The 24,237-nt window shown below is 46.0% G+C and overlaps 1 protein-coding gene across 1 annotated transcript in view; it reads left to right on the forward strand.

Annotated features, from left to right (window-relative positions):
- The first annotated feature begins 1,188 nt into the window (after positions 1-1,188).
- The window catches only part of PKD2L1 (polycystin 2 like 1, transient receptor potential cation channel), a 28,152-nt gene continuing 5,103 nt past the window's right edge, over positions 1,189-24,237 (forward strand). Inside the window, exons 1-13 of the mRNA XM_020994547.2 lie at positions 1,189-1,552; positions 2,096-2,209; positions 13,491-13,618; positions 14,079-14,332; positions 15,790-16,014; positions 16,196-16,424; positions 20,317-20,487; positions 20,844-21,025; positions 21,418-21,538; positions 22,743-22,841; positions 23,042-23,163; positions 23,681-23,807; positions 23,944-24,062. Coding sequence (XP_020850206.1) covers positions 1,297-1,552; positions 2,096-2,209; positions 13,491-13,618; positions 14,079-14,332; positions 15,790-16,014; positions 16,196-16,424; positions 20,317-20,487; positions 20,844-21,025; positions 21,418-21,538; positions 22,743-22,841; positions 23,042-23,163; positions 23,681-23,807; positions 23,944-24,062 — 2,147 coding nt within the window. The 5' untranslated portion in view covers positions 1,189-1,296. The remainder of the gene's footprint in view (positions 1,553-2,095; positions 2,210-13,490; positions 13,619-14,078; positions 14,333-15,789; positions 16,015-16,195; positions 16,425-20,316; positions 20,488-20,843; positions 21,026-21,417; positions 21,539-22,742; positions 22,842-23,041; positions 23,164-23,680; positions 23,808-23,943; positions 24,063-24,237) is intronic.

A 24,237-nucleotide genomic window follows, 5' to 3' on the forward strand; every position in this document is an offset into this window, starting at 1 on the left:
ATGCTGAGCCTTCAGAACCCTCACACTGTCTCTGTTCTCCATCTCCATCTTCATTTACGTGTGCTTTCTGTCCCCATCCCTGGCATTGTCTCCATGGCTAGCTCTATTGCTGCACTCTATGTCTTTTCCTCCTGTTCTCTCTTTTTCTCACCCCCAAACAACTGCCTTCACACAATTGGAGTTTATCCTTGTTTAGAATAATTTTTGGCTGGCCTCATTCACATGGGAACATTTTATTCTAGGCCTAGGATAAACCAGGACCCTGAGCTAGATCTGAAGTTTGGACTGGGCTCCCTGGATTCTGAATGTCTCCATGGTTTCCCACTGGCCACCCAAGGTCTGCTGCTCAGGGATTCAGCTCCTTCTTTTCTGATTAGGTTTATCTAGAGGAAGGAATCCAATTTTTCTGGGTGAAACTAAGGGGGTAGGATGGCTTCTCCCAGTCCAGGATGAGGAAGCCCCTTGACTGTCTTACCTCTTCTCAGCTGATGCCCTCTTGGACAAACCCACTGCTGCCTTGGGCTCACTCATATCCCCACTTACACCTTCTACCCCCACCCATTCCTCCGCTCACTGCGCCCTAGTATAGAGGATTGTCCTCTGCCCTCTCCCCACCAAAAAGACATTGAGAGAGGCTCCTTCCACATAATTGGCTGAACCTCAGCAGTAGTGTATTCTTAGGCCCCCCCCCTTCTGAAATCCATGTCGGCCCTTTCAGGAGCTTTTACTATATCTCAGCCCAGAGCTATGTTGTAGCATCCCCTCCCCCAAACCTTTCTTCCCTGGAACCAAGCGGTCCTTTCATTCCTTTCATCATCTTTCCCAGGGGAGTCTCCACCCCCCCCCCCCAGCAGCTTTAGCCCAGTCCCAAGCAGTCATTATCCCAGTTCTCGGTCCAGTTTGTCCCTTTCCCCAACCCAGCTCCTCCTCCCCATCACCTCAGCCCCACCCCTCTCCTCCCCTTCAGTTTTCTCTAATTATTCTAAGGGATGAGCCTGAGACACTGCCCCCCTGGTGTAATTGATGAACATCCCCCTCCCTTTTCTCCCTCTATCCCTCCTTCCTCATAGCCTCTTAGTTTAGTCTCTGAGCTTACTTTCCTCCTAAATCCTCAAGCAGGCAGAGAGGTAGTGAGCTCAGCCTCCCTTTGCCCAGGCTCCCGGCTGGGCTGGGCTAAGCTGAGCTCTGGGCAGGCCAGCCCCTTCCTCCTCTTCTCTCGCTGCAGGTGGGGTGCAAACAGGGAAAGCTTGAAGCTTCTTTCTGACAATAGGCAATCACCCCCTTGCATCTTTAGACATGCGTTCTAGAGGAAGCCCCGGCTGTAACCCCGAAGGTCAGGAGTTGCAGGGGCTGGGGCCAAGAGCCTGGGACAACCCAGCTTACAGTGGGCCCCCCTCACCACCTGCAGCTCTGAAGATCTGCACCATCTCTGGTCCTTTACCAAGCCAGCCTGGAGAGAAGCCCAAAGGTGGGCCCCTCAAGAGGGCACCTCAAGGATCAGGCACAGACTGCTGTCGCCACATGTGTTTCCACATCTGTCGTGGCATCCGAGGTAGCTGAAGGAAAGTCCCCTCCCTCCATTAACTGGGGGAGAGGGAGGGACTGGGAACTAAATGGGAAGGGTGGAGGGGGGGGCATGTCAGTTTGAGGGGGCCAAGAGCCCAGCAGGTTGCTGCCGAGTTACTGTACTCGGGTACTACGAGGTGGGGGGAGGTAACTATAAGCTTAGAGTAGTAGGACTATGACTTCATTGGAAAGATGTGCATGAAGGACCATGAGCTCAGGAGGTGTGAGGGAATGAGAGCCCAATGTGGGGGTGGGGCTGTGGGCACTAGGATCAGGGTCCATGCCTGAGCTATTGTCCCCAAGACATCAGAGAATGAGGCAGGAAAACAGTGGAGAATCTAATGAATGGGATTCTAGAGGGGAAGCCAGGGCCCCTTAAAGATGGGGTTTGAGTTGGTATAGAGGGGAGCCTGAGAGACAGGGCCAGGTTTGGGAAGGGGGCACAGGAGGCTGGGAAGGATGGATGGGTCAATGTCCACTGGATTTGGCTTCTCTGCCCCCGTCTGTATGTCCTCCCCCTGCTCCACAGGACTTTGGGGTACAACACTAACAGAGAACATGGCAGAAAACAGAGAACTTTATGTCAAGACCACCCTGAGGGAGCTGCTGGTATATGTGGTGTTTCTAGTGGATATCTGCCTGTGTGAGTAACAGCTACATGTAAAACATCTGACATGAAGCCTCTTAAAGTTGAAGTTCAAATGCTCTCTGCTTTGCGTTGTACTGGTGTAGGCTTAGCCTTGTAACTAGAAATTCTGGGGGCAGCGGATAGAGCATCAGCCTGGAATCAGGAGGCCCTGGGTTCAAATCCAGCCTCAGACACTTACTAGCTGTGTGACCCTGGGCAAGTCACTAAACCCCAATTGCCTAAAAAAAAAAAAAGAATAGAAGCCCTATAAAGGAAATGAAAGTCCAGGATTTCTGGAACTGTTAAGAGAAATATTGTTTAAACATCTACCCAGCAGCAGTATAAGAATGCTGTTGGGAAGAGGAAGGGTTCTCCTAGGCTTCTAGGTACAGTTCCTGGCACATAGTAGGTGTTTAAAAAATGTTTATTGATTGATTGATCTAGAGCTGGAAGGGACCTGGGAGGCCACAGAGTCTACCCTCCCTCATGTATAGATGAAGAAACAACAACTTGCCCACAGTCACCCAGGTCTTGTCTTTAAAGAGCAGAAAATTCCTGATGGGAAAAAAGATAGTCATGAGGATTTCACCTTGAAATCATAAACTGTTAACCGAATAAGGTGCATTAGATATTATTTGGCATAATGCATACCTCACTCCTTTCAACCCCATTTATAGACAAGGAAAATGAGACCCAAGGACATGCAGCCGGTTAATGACTGAGTTAGTTCTCAAAGTCAGCTGACTTGAGGGAATTTGATTCCAAAGTACTCACCCCAGAAAAATGTGATCTAAGGCCTAAGATCTGAGAAAAATTGGCCAGGAAATCAAGGAACAGAACATGGAAAGAAATGTGGTTCTGGTTCAGGGCTTTTGGTAGCTATTCATCCAACTGTATCTAGCCCACATCTCTCCATCTTTTCCATTTTGGGGTAGATATTCATAATTCCAGATTTAGTTCCTTTCTGCGGTACATATATGTCTTAGAAAGCTGTTTCATTTTAATGATATTTTAAAAAATGATAGGTGCATGTATAAGTCATCGTGAGGACCAGCTGCTTGGTGAGCTCTTATGGGGACAAAGGAGTAGGGCCTGATACCAAGAATCCATGCCATCTGGGGACCTTCCCTCAGGTTTCCCGAGATCACACTCACATGGGAACTCATGCTCTGTGACTCTTGGGGGTGAACGTTTGCTACAGGCCTCTTGAGTACGGGGAGTGAAAAAGCAAGAGATAGGAATTACAACACGCTCAATGTACAATCTTCTTTCAGCAAACGATGGATGGAGCTATTGTTTTACTTAATCGTCACTAGGAGAGCACGTCTTGTCCCAGCCTTCCACTGGCCCTCCCTCCTCAGCTACAATCTCTTCAGCCCTGGCTTCTCAGAATTCTATAAAGAACAATGTGGATAGCTCTCCAGAAATGTGGACGTTGTGGACACCACACACACCCTCTGGGAGCATCATTTGGACTCTCTAGATAAGAGTGCTAAAAGGAAGCCTGGAGTTAAAAAGACTTCTCTTCCTGAGTTCAAATCTGGCCTCAGACACTTCCTAGCTGTGTGACCCTGGGCAAGTCACTTAACCTTGCTTGCCTCAGTTTCCTCATCTGTAAAATGAGCTGGAGAAGGAAATGGCAAACCACTGCAGTATCTCTGCCAAGAAAACCCCAATGGGGTCACAAAGAGTTGGACAAGATTGAAAATGACTGAACAACGGCTTCCTGTTGGTAGAAGCTGTCTGTGATTCTTGCATAAAGATACGTGATGTTGTAAGCTTCCAGGACACAATTTTGAAAGGGCATGCACTGAGTGATTTATCAGGGAGACTGAATATAGGAATCTCAGCCATCATGGAGTTCATGAGGGGTGGAATTCCCTCTGATGGAAAGAATTTAGTGGGTAGATTGGGAGGGGGCTTTGAAATAAGAAAAGTCAAAGGAGCTCATTCCTGGGGGAACTGGAGAAGTTCCAGGGAAGATGGTACCCACTGCCAAGAGGCCCCATGACTACCAGTGAGGACAGGTCCAAATTTAAGCTACTCGTAATCATAATAATGGCTAACATTTATAAAGGACTTTAAGACCGGCAATGTGCTGTGTACAGATATTATTGCATCTTATCCTCACAATAACTCTGTGAGGTAGGGACTATTATTATCCACATTTTACAGAAGAGGAAACTGAGGCTGAGAAAGAGATTAGGTGACTTTGCCAGGGTCATATAGAGGCAGGATTTGAACTCAGTCTTCCGAATTCCAAGTCCAACACGGTACTGCCAAGCTGCCCGATTATCAGTGGGGGATCTGAACTCTTCACCAGAGAGAAGAATCAGCATGGTCGAAGGTGTTCAAGGTACATTAGAAAAATGGAGCCAGGTAGAAAGAAAGCATCGGAGACAAGGGAGGACTCCCCTGGGGCTGGCTTGGTTTGTCCCTGAGCTACATTTATTTCCTAGGGATTCTCTTGAACATTCTGCTGCCTGATGGGGTCGCGGTGGGAGAAGAAGCCACCAGCAGTACAGCCTAGAACATGGAGGGCATCCCGTGCTCTATGATAGATGGCCTGGCCTGGATGTGCTTGAATCTTGGCTCTGGAACTTGCTGGCCCTGGGTTAGTCACTGTCAAATAGCTGAATGATGTCATAAGTAAGAAGAATGAGATTTGGCCCCTCAGGGCAGCGGAAGGAACCATATGTGGAAGGTGCAGGGATGGGAGTTTCCATTTAACAAAAGGAAGCTTGTTACAATGAGTTGTCCAAAACCAGAGCAGACCTTTTTGCTGGAGGTCTCTAAGCAAAGGCAGACAGCCCTTTGTCAGGTATGTTGGGGTGAGAGTTTCGACTTAGTTCTAGGTTGGGCTGGATGACCTCTGATATTCTGTGTAATCCTCAGATTCTGTGATGTCATTGCCAAAGGCAGGGCCCAGGTCTCCCTGGGCAGATGGAGCATCTCCTACACCCTTCCTACCCCCATCTATCCCCACCCAAACCTAATTTTCTGGTGTTTGCATTAGGGCGTCTCTTTGTGTTCCAGGAGTGATGGCTGGAAGCTTTTGTTGGGGGAGGAATTGTACAGGCCTTTGTGGGGGGAACAATAGGTATTTGTTATCTTCTAGGTGCACCTGGGAACCTTGGCTTTGTGTTGGGGCCAAGGCTCGGGGCCTGCACAAGGCCAAGTCTGGTCACCATGGAGTTGAGAAGAAGCGGAGGGCGGAGGGACGTGCTCTGGGCTTTTGGTGATTCATCCTTAAACACCAAATAGTGGCAAGTCAACGTTCTTTCCTAAGATTTAGAGCCGAGTGACCTTACAGGTTTACCTTGTCCAGCCTCCTAATCTGTTGCTATGGAAACAGACCAAGAAGGAGTGGAGGGATTTGCCAGACTTGACAAATGATGGAGCTGGGCTTCCAGTCTCTGGCTCCTGCCTCCAGATCCAGCTGCTCTCTATCTATCTATTCATCCCTGTACAAACTGGATTAAACATAGCCCTTTGGATGGAGGAAGTGTGTGCTTTTTTGTTCATTCATTCACTGGTTAGAAGGAGTTATCTTTGATTCCTTTTGGGGACTCAAAGAATCTCACATCAGAAAAAGAGGTAAAAATGAGATTTTAGAATTATTAGACAACAAAGTTCCTTGATCCCATCCTCTCCTCTTCTAGGCCCTTTTCCACCTCTCACTCACTCTTCAATTACCAATCTCTCAATTTGGGTGATGTGATTCTGTTAAGATGTTGGCCTGGGTACAACTATCATGCCACTGATTGCCAACTTGTCTCCATGATGACCTCACCTCACATACATTTGTCCAGTTTTCCTGTGGCCCTAACCCTGGCTTCCTACTTCTGGTTTTCCTCATTTATAGAGATTCTCTTTAGCTATTCTGCTGGTTCTGGGTTTGATGGCATTTCATAGGATCATAGGTTTTATTATTTTTTAATCTTGAAATTAAATTTCATTTTATTTTCACCTTCTCTCTCTTTCCTACCTCTTTCCTTCCCCATTGAGCAAGCAAGGAAAAGCAATACCCCTATCACAAACATTTATAATCAAGCAAATCACATGCCTGCATGAGTCATGTTACACACACACACACACACACACACACACACACACACACACACACACACAGAAATTGATGTCTCAATCCATGCTCTGAATCCATCATCTCTTTTTTTGAGATGGCATGTTTCATCATGAATCCTTTGGTGCTGTGTTTCATCATTGGGTTGGACCTTAGGATTTAGACCTGGAAGAACCTTGTCTTCTGGTTAGCTGGATCTGTTTCTCTTGCTGTCCCGCTTCTGTAGGCTTAATTTGAACTTTATTCTTTGTATCTGCCTCCTTGTATCTTCTCAGTGATGAAGGATAGGAAAAGTAAATGTCCCCTTTTGCACATACATAGTGAAGACTGTGCCTTTTCCAGCCAAAATCATAAACCAGAATGGATGAATATAACTTTATAAACACCTGTGACCACATGGCTGGGGTGTGTTTCATTAGCTGATGCTGCCCTGCCTCCCTCTGAAAGCAGCCAGCAGAACCAAAGAAAGCCAACGACAGGAATACCCACACTCTGGTGATTTGTTTTGAGTTGGTAACTTATCTTGGTGGTACAGCTAGGAAGTTTCTAAATAAAGAAGCTCAGGAAACTTGACTGCAGTAAAATTGGGATTCAGTCCCCAAATATCTTATATCTAGAGAGGTTTTTTTTTTTAAACCCCTCCCCCCCAACCCCAGTTCTGATGCCGCTGGGGTTAGTGTCTGAGAAATTTGTTCTGTCTTCTGTTTTCTGAGGGGATTGGGATCTCCAGGCAGGAGACTGATTTGTTTCTACCTCTCTGGAGGAAGTTGAGAGGAAATAAAGGCTTGGTCAGATCCAGAGGAGGAAATTTGAGTTGTTTCTGTTGTTCCATGACCCCATTTGGAGTTTTCTTGGCAGAGATGCTGGAGTGGTTTGTCAATTCCTTCCCCAGCTCATGTTACAAATAAGGAACTGGGGCAAACAGGGCGAAGTGACTTGCCCGGGGTCACACAGCCAGTAACTGTCTGAAGCCGGATTTGAACTCAGGAGGATGAGTTTGTTTGGTTCTAAACCCAGTGCTCTACCCATGGCGCCACCTAGCTGCCCAGAGTAGAGAGTAGTCAGAGATAAATGTTGGCCTTGAAGGATTCTGTTTATTGAGCATAAAAAGGCCTGATCTCTCTTAGATTCCTTACTCTTCCACAATATGTTCTTCCCTCTTGTATTTCTTCTTCATTCACTTTGCAGCAAAATAAGGAAAATTAAACCTATTTTCATACTACATCACTCCATGTAACAAGTAATTTTGATACATATTTCACATTTAACATTTTAGAAGGGAAGAAAATCATTAGCATAAAGCTTCATTCACAGAATTCATCTCACAGAGAAATACCCTAGGGCTTTGCAAAGCATAGTTTAAGAAACCATGATTCAATTGAAATAAATTCATTTTACAGATGAGCAAAGTGGGGCCCAGAGAAGGAAGCACTGAGATAGCATCACAGAGCTACCTAGTGGAAAAGCCAGAACATCTTTCAGCCAACGTCTGAGGCTTCCCCCCTATTTCCATCTTAAAGAATCTACACTTTGGGAAGAGAGTTCTCTACCGATATTATATTATGTCTCCTTCCCCAACTCTCTATTTATATCACTTGATCTTCCACCATTTCTTTGGCTTGAGAGTCAGAAGAAATTCCTGTGGGAATTCCCTCACATTTTGGTGGCAACCATAGGTACTGTCATTAACTTATGCCCTCCCACTGCTTTTTGCCAAGCTTGGATATCAATGCTCTGCAATCTCACCTCCCTCTAGTGGTGTTTAAGAATTGGCTCTGGAGGAAAAAAATTGTACGAAGGGCACATTTAAAAGTTTAATTTGCACCATTAACATTTCCTCTATCAGTCTCTTAAATATAGATGAATCAATAAAATAATAAATGAAGCCTGGATTTGCAGTGGAAATGCTCACACTGAAAATGTAACAATTGATGTGCCTGAGAGCCTGCTCCAGCACACCCCTGCTGCCATCTTTACCAGTCAACTGAAATGCATCACTCCAAGGTTACCAATGACTTCTTTATTGACAAATCTAAGGGCCTTTTCTCAAGCTTTGGCAACCCCTTCTTCTGGGTACTCACTGCTCCCTTCACATCCTCTGGTTCTTTTCCTGTCTCTCTGATTGCTTCTTTTTGGTCACTTCTGCTGGCTCAGGTGCTCACCATTCTGACAGTACCTCCTCTCTTGCTCAAGAGGAGTGTCATCACCCTTTATCAGGGGTCCTGGTTTTTCAGTGTGGTCATGGCCATGCTTCTCAGGCTCCCTTTACCAAACCTTAATTTGGGGAGAGAGACACGAATGAAAATGATGTCATAGAGGCCAGATAGTTCATCCAGCCAACAAAATTGAGTTTATGGTGATTCCTAGTGCTGATCTCCATGATGGGATTCTAGGACCAGGGGGACAGTGATGACAAGCCTCGACAGTGAGCATTTAGGTCTCTGAGTGGCACAATGGCCATATGGTAAAAGGTGTGGAGGTATGTTGGGGGGTTCAAATAGACCTAGACCTGGATTGTTAGAATGTGAGTGGATACACATCACATCCTATACTGTTTGAGGGGGCAGGAAAGTGGCAGATGAGTAGTCTTCATTTTGGAGAGTATGAAGGAAAATTAATTCAAACTGAGCCTCTACCCCAATGATGCCCCTTCTGGCATCCTTCTGGCATAAATTCCCAGAGTCAGGTCAAACTTTGACCAGACTCCTCATCCATTGTCTTCTCTCCCTGGGACTCCAGGGATTTGCCCCTCTGCTCCTTTCTCAGTTGCCACCACCCTTGGTTCTGACCAGAGTTTGTCTCCTCCCATTTACCTATGGGATAGAAATATAGTCTCTCTTCTCCTCCCCTCCCCTCCTCTCCTCCCCTCCCCTCTCCTCCTCTCCTATTCCTAACAAAAGTTTATTGGTCCTTAGTAGTTCTCAAGAGATGTCCTGTTTTAAGTACCAAAGAAGAACTATATGTAGCTTGAGGTTCAAGCCTGGTCATTTTCATAAGACTGTCCTCACTGGTGGAGAGAATGATTACTTGTGAACTAGCTGCTCCTAGCCTGTATGAGGGGAGAGTGGGAAAGAGCCTGGAATCACAAGTAATCATTCTCCCCACTGATGGGGACAGCCTTATGCAAATACCCATGATTGAACCTTGGATTACACACATAAACCGTGTGAGTGGGAGAGTAGAAAGAGAAAAAAGGATCCCAAAGCATTTCAGAGCTACAACAAAGTCTTACAGCTAAAGTTCTCCCTGGCACACTGGCATATAAATGCAGACGGGTTTGATCTCTCTTAGGTTTCTCGTTCATCTATAACATCTCTGTTTTTCATTCTTATCATGGGAGCAAGTCAGCTCTTCCCAACATGACTTCACATCTGTATTCACAATCCTAGGGCTTGGGGTCTTAGTCTTGTCTCAAAGATTAACTCCTGCATGCCCCCTCCCCTTCTTTTTCTCCTTTGTATATAGACCTTGTCAGGGAAACAGACTCAATCAAATGCTGTTGTGGGGTTATGGGGATGCTAAGGACTCTAGGAAGATTCACCTACATCTCAGAAAACTCAGACTCATTGGCTAGTTGATGTTCACAAAGGAAGGCTTCTTTTAGGATCTCCTCATATGTCAGGACAGGGGTTTTGGGGTCATCATGCCTCCCTGGCTATCAATGATTATCAATAAGAAGTAATAAGATACTGAAATAAAGCTGATGAGAATCTTTGGAAGAAGTGACCATGTTTTTGAGTCCATAATTGTTGAGAAGGGAAAAGTCCACTCCAACCTTGGATTTAGGGGGAACAATTTTTAAAGTATTCAGAGAAAGGATGGGTAGGGTCCCATGATCTCCAATTCTATGGGAGAAATTGGCATAAGAAGCCTGGGAATCTTTTAAGAATTAAATTCTGATGATACAAATAATTCTGATGAGGAAGGGGAGTTGTCTAAAGAGAGGGATGTGGATGCAGAAGAAATTCATCTTTTATTTAATAAAAATGTGTACAGGATTTGGAATTAAGGGCAGTCGATGGAGGATAAATACTTAAAGAGTGAGCAGTCTAGTATAGTGTCAGAACTGCTAAAGTTCAGAAGGCACCAAAATCAGTAATAAACATTAAAGACTATAAAAAAGAGAGGGATTATTTTAAAATATAGATAAGGTAGTCCCTAATCAAACTTGATGTATCTTCCTTATATAAGCTATGTTGGGACAAGAAAAAGGTCAGAGAAGTGATTAAGGCAGATGATAATGGATGATGTCAAGAGGACAAAATTACCCCACTTTTATTTTGCTTTTATTTGCCAAGGAGAACCATTCTGGGAATGTAATGGATGGAATAAAAATAATTAACAGGAAACTGAAACCTCAGATAAGTGAGAAGCCGGTCAGAGAACACTTAGCTACCCTTAATGAATTCAAGTCATTAGGCTCTGATAAACTATATACCAGAGCAATGAAAAAAACTTGATATAATTAATGCAACATTGGCAAGGATCTTTGAAAAAAAATCCTGCAGACCATGAGCTGTCATGCAACACAGCAGGATATGGGAAAATGTTATCTCGATTTTCAAAAAGAGGAAGCGAGTGGATTCTTTCGACTACAGGCCACTGAGCTTGGTATTGATCCTTGGATGCATTTTAAAATATATTGTTAACAGGACAAACATTTAGAAAGAAAAGCTGATGTCACTTAGAGACAGCATGTGTTTGTGTTGGGGTGGGGGTGGGGAGGCAGGAGGTACGCTTACGTCACTGTAGTTTTCTCTTGGGCCAGGAATAGATGATGGTAGACTAAGGCAATTCTTTCCTTCCCTTCTTTCCTTCTTTCTTTCCTTCTTTCCTTCATTCCTTCCTTCTCTCCTTTCCTTCCTTCCTTCCTTCCTTCCTTCCTTTCTTCCTTCCTTCTTTTCTTTCTTATTGAGTAGGGTTCCCAGATTGATTCATTTAGAGAATCTGTAGATAAATTATGCTTGGATTTCAGATAGTCAGTTGACAAAATTTTTCACACTGTTCTTATGGACAAGATGGAGAGATTGTGGGCTAAATCCCAGTTAAGTTGGGATTCAGAACTGGCTGGATGACTGGTCGAAAGAGTAATTAATGATCAGTTTCAATCTTGAGAGAGATCTCTGGTGGAGTATCCCAGGAATCTATCCTTATCCTTGTCTAGTCAAAATTGTGATTTTATGAAAAATGACTATATAAAGGTAGGCATGCTTATTAAATCTGTGGATGACACAGGTCAACAAGGAACAAACTCACACATCATACAACAGAATAGGGTTCCAAAAATATCTTAGCAGGCTAGATAGAACATTGGGATTAATCTTAAGATGAAATTTTATTAGGACTAATAGAAAGTCTTACTTGAAAAATCAGCTATAGAAATAGAAGACTGAGGCATAGCTAGATGATGATTCATGCAAAAAAAGAAAAAGAAAGAAAAGATCCAGGGGCTTTATTGTACTAGAAGCAAAAAATGAGCCATCAGTATGACAGGACAACTACAACAATCTAATATGCGATTCAACAAAAATTTCTGAAGTCATTGCTCTGAGTAAGGCCCTGAAATATCATATTCAGAGTAAGAAGCTAGTCCTATTGCGCTATGCCTTCATCAGGCCACATCTGGAGTATTGTGTTCAATGTGGAACATGACATTTTAGGATGGCTTAGAACATGTCCAGAAGAGAGAAGGCAGGATGAAAAGGATTCTGGAAAGGATGCTTGTGTATATCAGTTGAAGGAATTGGGAATTTCTTTTAGAAGAAAGAAGATGGGGTGGGAAGAGAGTTGCCAAAGTGTTTGAAGAATTGTCACATGTATGAGGAATTAGATATAGGATCATAAATTTAGGCTGAAAGTGACCTACAGAAGCCATAGCATCCAAACCCCTTACTTTATAGATAAGGAAACTGATATCCAGAGAAGTTAAATGATTTGCCCAGGTTCACATAAATAGCACATAGAAGAGCCAGGATTTGAACCCAGATCCAGTTGACTCCAAATCCATTGTTCTTTCCACCATACATTACTTGTTCTGCTTGGCCCCAGAAGGCAGAACTAGAAGTAATGAGAAATAGACTTCAGCTCCAAATAAGGAAAAATGTCCTCCTAAGTAGAGCTATCCAGAAGTTGAATGAGCTGCCTTAGGAAGTAGCGAATTCCCCATTTGTAACTGGTTATCTTTGAACAAAAGTTGGATGGGGGATATTGCTAGGGATGTTGTAGAGAAGACTCCTGATCAAGAACTCATTGGCTTAGATATCAGAGGTCCCTCACAAGTCTGAGATTCTGTGATTTTTATGCTAGCCCAATTTATTGGGGTGTACAGGATCCTAAGGTTCTCCAGGCTTAGCATGAATTGTGAATTTCTCTGGGCTCTTCCTCCTCACCCTATCACCTTGCTTCCTCAAGACCTCCCATAAGAATGATGTCTTTTCCTCAAAACTATTCCAAGCAGTTTTGGGGTGCCATTCGTTTGGGCTCCCTGGATTGAGTTCATTGGTCAATTCTTCTAATCCCAGGCGTATTCTCAGCCAATCAGGAAGCATTTTGTTGGCATGGCTCTTTTGTGGGGCTCTACCCATCTAATTACATGTCTCCCCTTCTACGCCTTAAACTTAGGAAGGAGATAGAAAAAACTAAGAAAGTTTTTTCCTATCACATAAAAAAATCAGAATAATTTAACCCAATAAACAGGTCATTCTCAAAGTTTACAGCTGAACTCTTTATAGTTTACTGTAGCTCCCTGACTCCAAGTTCTCAGTGATTGCCCAGCATAGGGGATGAAGGTCACTGAAATTTATTGGCCTGAGGATTTGAGTAGTAGAGAAGGAGAATGGGTTGGAATGCCCCATAGCTCCCTGGCCCAGGCTCCCAATTTTGGCCAAGGACAAGGGGGTAATTCCAGACCCCAAAAGAAGTAATTTTGAGAAAAGTATAAGGCAGCCTCCTTTCTTACCCAAAGGGAGCAAACTTATAGAACCATTATCTCAAGAGATGGTAAAAGCCTAGAAAAAAGAGACAGCTCCAGGATGAGTAGAAAGAAATTCCAAGACAACCAAATCATAAGGACTTATTGATGGATGTTTGAGGGGATCCTTGAAAGGAAAGGCCTGACCTCCCGAATCTATCCACTGGTCCCTTCCACCACTTATGGATAGATGGAAATGTCCAGGCTGGGACCAGGAAACCAACTTCCCTGTTGCTTTCCAGTGACGTATGGAATGACCAGCTCCAGTGCTTATTACTACACCAAAGTGATGTCAGAACTCTTCTTACAAACCCCATCTGCTACTGGAGTCTCCTTCCAGACCATCACCAGCATGAAAGACTTCTGGAGCGTGAGTTTGGGCCTTTCCCCAAGGGCCCAAGACCATAGTAGGGGAGGGAGGTGAGGCAAGGCATTGGGTCAAGAACCATGTGGGGTTGGTTTGAAGGATCAGGCCAGGGACAAGTCTGTTCCTCAATCATTTGATAGCCATGGGTCACAGTAGTCAGACTGATGGGGGCAGGGGTAAGACTGGGGATGAGCTTGGGTGGTCATCCTCTTCCCTACTGGAGTTCTTGAAATAAAGGCTCAGTGACTACTTGTCAGGTATATTGTAATAGGTATTTTTTGCAGGCGTGGGTTGAATTCGATGGGTTTTCCAGTTCTGAAATTTTGTGATTCTGTAATACTTAGGTGTTAACTGCTATGGGTTACTCTAGGTTGCTCTGGGCATCAGACTGGGGAATGGGTGTTTGATTGGGAAGTACAAGGCCAAGGCATTCCCCCCAATCTTGGGCCTGCCCTTGATTCAGTTTGCCCAGGGCCCATTGCTTGACAGCCTCTATTGGAACAAGTGGTATAACAACCAGAGCCTGGGCCAGAGCACGCACTCATTCATCTACTACGAGAACCTACTCCTGGGTGTTCCAAGGCTGCGGCAGCTCAGAGTGAGGAATGATTCATGTGCTGTGCATGAAGATTTCCAAGAGGACATATTGGGCTGTTATGATGTCTACTCCCCAGACAAGGAAGAGAGGCTCCCTTTTGGACCCCTCAATGGCACTGCGTGAGTGAGACCCCTTTGTCCTGAGCAAATAGAAAGGGGATTTTCATCCAATCCAGGCATACTGAAAGATGAAATGGGAACTGGGCAAGAGAAAGTTGCTTTTTTTGAGCTTTGGAGAGTTTTAAGAGGAATGGAGCTAGAGAAGCAGAAGTAATGAGGGGACCCTTGATTTGGGGGAAGAAAATAGGGGATGGGGGGAAGAGGATGGAGTTATGGGGATGAAATCATGGGGAGTGGGGACAAGATAAAGGATAGAGGGATAGAGGTGGGGGGATGGGGTTGGTGTTACTTCATCAAGAATAGGTCATTTCTTCATCATCATCATCATCATTTTACAAAGTAGACCAGGAGCTCTGGGGGATGTCAGATTTAAGCAAAGCATTAAATGGATTTGGAAGTGGTTGAATGATTAGATCTAAAGAAAAATGATTAATGGATCAATATCCACTTGGAAGAAAGTTTCTACTGGAGCGTCATAGAGATTTCTCAGTCCTGTTAAATCCAACCAGCTTTGCCAATGGATGAAAGGTATAGATGGCATGCTTATATAATTTTCAGGGGACACAAAACCAGGATGCATATTAATATGCATGAAGAAGTTCATATTCAAAAAGATCTCAAGAAGTTAGAAAATCAAAAAAATCAACTGCAAAATTCCAGCATGGTGGAAGTGTTTCTTGACAAGGATTCATGTGAAAAAAAAATCCCTTTTTGCAATGGACTGAAGCTCAATATGGTTCAAGAATGTGACATGACAGTTAAAAATCCTTAATCTGCTTAGTGTCCAGGACTAGGGAAATTGCTATCTTCTTGCTCTCTTGTTTTAGTCAGAACACATCTTGAGTATTATGTTAAGTTCTGGACAGCACATTTTAGGAAGGACATTAAAAACCTAGGGCAGATCCACTGGATGGTATCCTAGATAGTGATGAGACCAGAGATTATACCATACAAAAACTGGTTGAAGGAACTGAGGATATTTAGCCTGAAGAAGAGGAGATTATGGGGTGGTGGGGAGAGAGGAACATGGTAGCTCTCTTTAAATATTTGAAGGTCTAAGTGGAAAGAGGGATTAGATTTATTTTGCTTGGCTTCAAAGAGCAATACAGAGATGTAGGTAGATGTTCCCGAAAGGTAGGTTGAAGCACCATATTGAAAGGCTTTCTAACAATTAGAGCTATCCCAAAGTGGAATGGGCTGCTTTGATAGGTAGTTACTTCCCCATCACTAGAGTGTTTTCAAGCATCAATTTAATGGGGGGATCTTGGCAGGGATGTTACACCCCAGGTAGAAGGTTGCCTAGATAACCTCTAAAGTTCTTCACTTTGAGAAGGGTGATGAAGTAGCAATAGCAGAAGTGCATGCAAGAATGGGGGATGGGAGAGATTTACTAATAGGAGGTGTAACCACTGTTATGAGGAAGGACTGGCTTTCCCACCTACTATCACCCATGACAGGTGGACATACCATTCAGAGGATGAACTGGGGGGCTCCTCTCACTGGGGCCAGCTTACGAGCTACAGCGGTGGTGGCTATTACATGGACCTACCAGGGCCCCGGGAGGCTAGTGCCAACGTCTTACGTGGCCTGAAAGATGGGCTGTGGCTGGACCGGGGCACCCGTGTTGTCTTCATTGACTTCTCTGTCTATAATGCCAACATCAACCTTTTCTGTGTGCTAAGGTGGGCCCAGATCCCCATCCCTGAGATTCTATATCTCCCTGAAGCCCTTTCCCCCAACTTGGCCTGTCTATCTACCAGAGGCTGTCTCCTTCTTGAAGCCTTTCCCTCTCCCTGTGCTTTGACACTACTCTTGGGGGCTGCCAGTCATAAAGGGCCATTTCTCACCCATCTCATCCCCTAGGCTGGTGGTAGAATTCCCAGCCACAGGAGGGGCTGTTCCGTCCTGGCAAATCCGCACAGTAAAGCTGATCCGCTATGTGAGCTCCTGGGACTTTTTCATTGTGGGATGTGAGATTCTCTTCTGCGTCTTCATCTTTTACTATGTGGTGGAGGAGGCATTGGAGCTGAGGATTCACAAGTTCCATTATCTGAACAGTGTTTGGAACATCCTGGATATGGTGGTCATCCTGGTGAGGAGGGGGCATGTGTGTCATGCTGGTGGTGGGGTGGGGAGAGAAGTGTGGGCATCCTGCTGGCAGGGGGTAATGGAAAAGGGTCATAGGCCACAGGTGGAGAGCAGGAGAGGACTCCCCATCATCTGGTCCAACCCCTTTGCTTTACAAATGAGGAAATGAAGGCCCAAGAAGTCTAAGGGACTTGGCCAAGATTGCATATCAGATAGTGTAGGAAGTGGGATTGTGCTTGGAGGCCTTTCCAGAGGCCCAGAGTAGGACTTTTTTTTCACTCCCCCAGATCCTCTGACTTCCCAGCTATTGCCCTTATGGACATCCTGGACATGGCAGTCATTTTTGCTGGTCAGCATTTTTCTTGTGGGCCCGCATTTCCATACAACCTGTGACCCCCCTCATTGCTTCCCTTGTCCAGAATCCTCTGAACATTCTGTAGATTTTTTTTCCTGTCCTCTCAGAGTGCCACTCAACATTCTCTTTGCTCTATTAAAAAAAAAATCTCTTCAATTTAGCAATTTAACAAATTTTTACCAATCACCTATTGTGTGCCAAGAACAGTGCTAGGCACTGGTGATACAAATACAGGAAGAAGGAAAGAAAGAAAGAAAGTAGGAAAGAAGGAAAGGAAGAAAGAAAGAAAGAAAGAAAGAAAGAAAGAAAGAAAGAAAGAAAGAAAGAAAGAAAGAAAGAAAGAAAGAAGAAAGAAAGAAAGAAAGAAGAAAGAAAGAAAGAAGAAAGAAAGAAAGAAAGAAAGAAAGAAAGAAAGAAAGAAAGAAAGAAAGAAAGAAAGAAAGAAAAAGTGACCTGCCTTCAAGTACTTTACATTTTACTGGGGATAAAAGCACATGTCAGTCAATACACACTGAATGCACACCAGCACTGTGTTAAGCACTATGAGAACAAAGAAAGGCAAAAATACTGTTCCCTGCCCTCAGAGAGCTTACAGTCTAACTGGAATTGGGGGGGAAGGGGGAAGAGACAACATGAAAATCATTAGGCATATACAAGATGTATATTGTGTAATCTGAAGGTAACCTCAGAGGGAATGCAGTGGTAGCTGGGGCTGGGAAAGTCCTCCCTCCTGCAGAAGGTGGGGTTTGTATTTACAGATAAGCCAGTATAAAATATGACCAAGACAATTGAGTGGGTGGGGAATAGGTGGGTAAATCAGGAAAGACTTCTTGTAGGAGGTGGTGCTTAAGGGGGCTGGAGTTTCCAGGAGGTAAAGGTGAGGGGGGAGAGCATTCCAGGCATTGAGGGAATAGAAGTAGATGATGGAATGTTATCTATAGTACCTCCTGTGTTCTGCCAACAGGGAGAAACTGCTGTCCCCCAAACTACCTTCTCCTGTCTGTCTATCTCTCTGTCTATCTATCTATTTATCTATCTATCTATCTATCTATCTATCTATCTATCTATCTATCTATCTATCCTATCTCTCTTATCTATCTCTACCTTTTTTATCTCTGTCTATTGCTATGTATCTGTCTCTATATCTTTAGTATGTGTAATTTTCTGCAAATAGTTTCTTCTCCCCCTTATCAGGATGTGAGCTCCTTGAGGGTAAGGACTCTACTGTTGTCTCTCTTTGTTTCCCCAGAGCTTAATACAGTGCCTGGCACATAGTAAATGCTTAATAAATGCTTACTGACTGACTTTCTCTCTCCTCTGCACTTGGGGCCTCCAGGTTTCATCTACTCACAGCCAGTGGAATGTGGAATTTAGGGCAGCCCAAATAGGGCAGATGGAATGATGTATGTAAAGTACTTTATAACCTTTAAAGTGCTCCATAAATGTTGGCTATTGCTACTGAATCACCTTGGGACCTACCTTCTCTAGGCCTAGGTTCCCTGTACCCCATCCCCCCCCCAGAGGCCTTGAAATTGGTCTCCATCTGGTTAAGTTTTTGAACAAGGTAGAAAACTCACCACTGCCAGTCCAGTCTAGGGGAAGTCCTGGTCTTTACTCCTGGCAGGGGTAGTGCTGCCCACATGCATGTGCCAGGGATTCTGCACCAAAACCCTAGGTTCTGATAAATTTGGTGCATCGGACCCAAGGAAATGAAGGCCGCTGGCCCTTCCCCATTTGTTCATACTCTCGCAAGTCTTTTGACCACTACCTCCCTCAGTCTGCCCTCCCTTCTATCAGCTGCCTCCCTTTTCTTTCCCTTTTCCCCTACTACTTCTTCCTTGCCTTCTATGTCCCCCGTGTTTTTTTTCTCTTTTCCCCTCCTACTGCCTACATGCCAAGTTACATTGCTATACCCAACTGATTATGTTGTTCCCTCCTTGAGCCAAATCTGATGAGAGCAAGGTTCAAACAACGCTCATCTCCCTCCCTACTCTCCCTCTACTGTAATAGCTTTTTGTGCCTCTTCATATGATGTAATTTACCCTTTTCTGCCTCCTCCTTTCCTCTTCTCTCATTATAATCCATTTTGACCACTTACTTAGGTTTTTTTTTTATCATCACATCAAATCAACTTATACCCACACCCTCTGTCTATATATATTTCTTCTAAATGTTGTAATAAAGATGCAGCTCTCAAGAGTTACAAGTATGATCTTCCCATGTAGGGATGTAAACAGTTTCTCGCCAGTCTTTCTAAGGGCTTCCTTTTATGATCCCAGCCCTGTGCCTACCAGCAGGGCTGGGCCAGGACAGCTATCCAGAGTGCTACACTTGGAAGTCCAGGCTGTGATATACCCAAACCTGCTGACCTTGTCAGCACAGGCTGAAGCTCTCTTCCTATCTGTAGCTTTTCCCTTTCCTTTCTCTTGGTACTGAGCCCATGTTCTCTTCCTGTCTTCCAGACATTCAACCAAGATAAGTATGTCCCCCCCGAACCACCAGCTTATCTGCCAATCGGTCCCAGAGCTCCTAACTTAACCTCTTATTTTGGCCTCTTCCTAACCCAAAGGCTTTCTTTGGTAGTTCATTCATATAATTAAGAAATGATCCCTTTCCTTGCTGTTTGTATAACATTGACATAGCAGTAGCCCCTCAAACGACCAGGACAGGAGTTCAGCTTTGAGATTGTTAATCTTCCCACAAAGGGCTTCTTTTCTTCACCAAGGGCACGGTCCCATCAAGTGTAGCTGCTGCCCATCTTCCAACAATGAACCAGTGCTGTGTTGAATCTCAAAGCCCAGTGGATACTGCTCAAGGAAAGTGAACATTTCTTACTGCTGTCCCCAGGAGACGAGCAGGGATACAGTCATGGATTCCTGTGTTGGTGGAGCCACACGGAAGGCAGGGCAGATGGTGTCAAAGCAACACTAGAGCTGCATCTACTGAGCTATACTGCCCTTTCATTCAGAGCTTGGGCTTCTATCCCCTCCATCCTATTCAGGGTATAGGAGAAGGCGGAGAATTGACTTCATGGTATTGGCATTACTGATGTAAGAGTCCCCTGATCTCTGACAGCCATGGTCCTCTGACCTCTGACTGACAGGGTTCCCTGATGTCTGACTGCCAGGGTCCCCTGATGTCTGACTGCCAGGGTTCCCTGACCTCTGACACAGGCACACTTGAGAGCACAGGAGAGGGTTCAGAAGCTGCTTTTAAGGACGTGGCCATTGCTGATCTTGTGACAAATATCCATCAGTACCAAATCCACTTACATCATCTGCCTTGGGCAGTTTGCAGCATGATTGAGCACATGAGACTTCTGTACAGACATACACAACCTAGAGAACACAAAGTAACCAGGGACTACAAAAGGGCTTAGTGGCCACTGACAGTGACTATACATTGCCTAGGAAGGGAGAGAGTGGTTGTGAGTTTCCATTTGTGTGGTAGCAGGATCTAAAGAGACTGGGCCCTCATATTCGACTCTCAAGCCCCCTCCTGCTCCTATGACCTTCTGACCACCCCCTTCCTCTTTCCCCAGCTCTCCATTATGGCTGCGGGCTTCCATGTGTTCCGGACCCTAGAAGTGAATCGCCTTATGGGGCACCTCCTACAGCGGCCAAGTGACTATGCCGACTTTGAGTTCCTGGCTTTCTGGCAGACACAGTACAACAATATGAATGCTGTCAACCTTTTCTTTGCTTGGATCAAGGTACGAGCTCCTCCCAACCCCATAATTGTTCCCTGGGACACCCCTCCCCCCTGCCATGATTATCCCCAAATCATTCCCTTCGGAGCCCTTCATGCAGGATACCCCCAATCATCCTCTGCACAAGCCTGTGCTTGAGACCCTTTCCATAGACACTCCCTCAGTATCACCCTCTCAGAGGTCCTCCCACCAATGCATTTCCCCTTTAGCTTCTTGCTCCTATTAGAAGCCCAGCTGCCTTCATGCAAGGTTATCCAAGGCCTCACCATGCAGGCTCCTCCTGAGTCCCCTCACACAGCACCCCCAGAATCTCCCCATGCCTCTCTGCTCCATCTAAGCCCCATGGGCTTCTTCCCCAGATATTCAAGTACATCAGTTTCAATAAGACAATGACTCAGCTCTCGTCCACCCTCGCACGCTGTGCCAAGGACATTCTAGGCTTTGCAGTCATGTTCTTCATCGTCTTCTTCGCTTATGCCCAGCTGGGTTTCCTGCTCTTTGGGACCCAAGTGGAAAACTTTAGCACTTTTGTCAAGTGCATGTGAGTGGCTTGTCCTCCTGCCCTGAGCCTCATGGGCACCTGGGGTCTCCAGGGAGACATGTCTGAGCACACGTGTGTCTATGCATGCACCTGTGTGTGAGTGTGTGGGCATGTGTGCTTCCTAGGAAGCTCTCTCTGCAGGTACATTATGTGTCACTGTGAGTGAGTGGGTGTGCACATACGTGGCAGTACGTGCGTGTGTGAGAGTATACACGTGTGTGCTTCAGAGTCTGCTCATGTCCCTAACACCCCTCCCCTGTCCTGGCCTCCTCTAGCTGGGATGCAGCGGGGCATCCCAGCTCTTGAGTGAGAAGCAGGGAACTGGGGTCGAGGGTTGGGGGTTGGAGGCGGGAGCTCAGGCCTTTGGGTGAGGCTGAGCCCTGCTCTCTCAGCTTCACTCAGTTCCGGATCATCCTTGGAGACTTTGACTATAATGCCATTGACAAGGCCAACCGAATCCTGGGCCCTGCATACTTTGTCACCTACGTCTTCTTTGTGTTCTTTGTGCTCCTGGTGAGGCTGAGGAGAGACTTGGGCCAGGAGTGGGAGGGGGTGAAGGAGGAGGAGGGAGCTAAACGTCGGCTAGGGTTAAGGTACCTACAGAGTTGGATTTGGGGGTGGGGGAGCCTCCCACTGGGCTATTTCCAGAATTGTGGTAGAGGGGCTCCAGACCAGCCTATGACCAGGGCTTAGATGGGCATTGATGGGTCAGCACAGTCAGGGTGTTAGTGGGTCAGTGAAGTATGAGGACTCATTAGGATCCACAGGGTCGATGCACTTAGTAAGGCCAGTGAGATCACAGGATTTATCTAGCTAGCTAGAAAGAGTAGCTGGTGGTGCAGTGGGCCTGGAGTCAGGAAGACCTGAGTTTAAATTTGACCTCAGACACTTATTAGCTGTGTGGCCCTGGGCAAGTCATCTAACCTCTATTTGCCTCAGTTTCCTCATCTCTAGCATGGGGATAATAATAGCCCCTACCTCCCAGAGTTGTTGTAAGCATCAAAAAAGGTAATATTTGTAGAGCATTAGCACAGTGCCTGAAACATAGTAAGTGCTATGTAAATGTTAGCTGTTATTGTTGTTAGCTGGAAAGTTAGGAGGCAAAATGGAAAGAGCGCTGGATCAGGAGAGACCTGGGTTTAAATGCTGTCTCCTCTACTGATTAGTTAGGAGAAGGCAGGGGAAGGAATGTGAAATTTTGAACTTAGAGTCTCAGGTCCTGAGTTCAAATCCCACATCTGCTAGTTCTGTCCACATGACCTTGGCCATGATACTTCAGGCTGTTTCCTCACCTGTAAAAAGAGGGGGTTGGACAAGATGACTCCTAAGGTCCCTCCCAGCCCTAGTTCTATGGTTCTATGATTTGGGGCAAGTCACCCAAGTTCTCTGAGACTCAGTTTCCTCTTCAATTAATTGGGCATCATCTCATCTGTAGGACTGACCTCACCAGGTGATTGTGATGAAGTATTCTGTGTAGGCTGGTTCCTGTTCTTTCTGAGAGGTCATCTAGTCCAACCCCCTGGTTTTACCAATGAGATAACTGGAGCCTGGTAGGAAGGAGGAGAGTCAGGATTTGAACCCAGGTCTTATGGCTTCAAATACAGTGCTGAGTCCACACTGCGTTAGGGCCGGTGCAAGTAGCAGGCAGGGGTCAGTAAGTCTCTTTAGACAGTAGGTCAAAGAGCATGGACACAGGTTCCTGGTTCCCATCTCCCAGAACATGTTCCTGGCCATCATCAATGACACATACTCTGAGGTGAAGGAGGAGCTGGCTGGACAGAAGGATGAGTTGCAGCTCTCAGACCTCCTGAAACAGGTGACCAACCCTAACCCCAGCCCAAGTCAGGCCCCGGTAACCCCATCCAGGGTGTCACCCCCACCTCCTGCCCCCCAAACCTCCAGGCTCAGTGTCCCAGCATCCCCCTGCCTTGGGCGGCACAGACTCTCTGGCCCACAGCGGGGAGGCAGCAAGGCGGGTCCACTATTTCTCCCCCTGCCCTATTCCTGCCCCACCAGGGGTACAACAAGACTCTGCTGAGGCTGCGCCTGAAGAAGGAGCGGGTCTCAGACGTGCAGAGGGTTCTCGGGGGCGGGGAGCGGCAGCTGCAGTTCGAGGATTTCACCAACACCTTGAGGGAGTGAGTGAGAAACAGCCAGATTCCCATCCTCCAGTCTACCACCCACTTCTCTAATGTGCCCCCTGCCCCCGTGCACACGCGTGCACACACCTGCACACATACATGCATGCAAACCTGGCTTTACTCCCGTAGCCCTCTTCTTCCTATGTTAAACTGCTCATGTTCCCTTCTCCTTCATGGAAAGTGTAGTCCAGCTATCATTTCAGGCTGGATTAGGCTCTCTGGGGGTGAAGAGAGGGAGCGCAGTAGAAGTAGAAAGTACACTGGATTTGGAACCGGACAACCTGAATGGGAATCCCAAGTCTTCCACTTACAGGCTGTGTGATGTTAAGCCAGCCAGCTGCTGAGGCCTTCTCTGGTCCAGAGAGAGTTTGATTGGATGTCCTTGAAATCTGTGATACTCTATGTAGATGATTATAGATTACAAAGAGATTTCACAGTTCCATCTCCCCTCCCTTCCCCTCCCCTCCCCCTGTCCCCTCCCCTCCCCCTCTCTTCCCCTCCCCTCCCTGCCCAGACTGGGACATGCTGAGCATGAAATCACTGAAGTCACAGCAGCTTTCACCAGGTTTGACAGAGATGGCAATTGTGTGCTGGATGAGGAGGAGCAGGATAGAATGCGCCAGGACCTAGAGGAGAAGCGGGTGAGAGCCTGCAGATGGGGCTGGGGAGGAAGGAGGGGCCTTAGGAGGCTGTCCCTGGGGGCCTCTTTGGATCAGCAGTGACAGCGAATGAAGCAGCGGCCCGGCACCACTCAATAAGCATGGTGGTCTCTACCAGGTGGCTCTCAGTGCTGAGATCCAGACCTTGGGCCAGTCCCTTAGAGGAAGCCCGAAGAATGAAGGGCATTCAGAGAGAGCCAGGGGAAGCCTGTGGGTCTCTGGAGAGGAATTCCACAGGTATGTGCTCCCAGGGGCACAAGGGTAAGTATGTGTCTACACAAGGATAAGCCCTAACCCTGTTCTCAGCCACCTTCCCTAACCTTGTCACTGTTCAGGCCAAGGTGGTTATGTCAATTTCTCTGCTCCGGCAAATTTAGGGCCCTGTCCCTCAGGTCACATACAGCTGGGTCTT

This window comes from Phascolarctos cinereus, unplaced genomic scaffold (genome assembly GCF_003287225.1).
Source record: "Phascolarctos cinereus isolate Bilbo 61053 unplaced genomic scaffold, phaCin_HiC Scaffold_3;HRSCAF=262, whole genome shotgun sequence".
NCBI lineage: Eukaryota > Metazoa > Chordata > Mammalia > Diprotodontia > Phascolarctidae > Phascolarctos > Phascolarctos cinereus.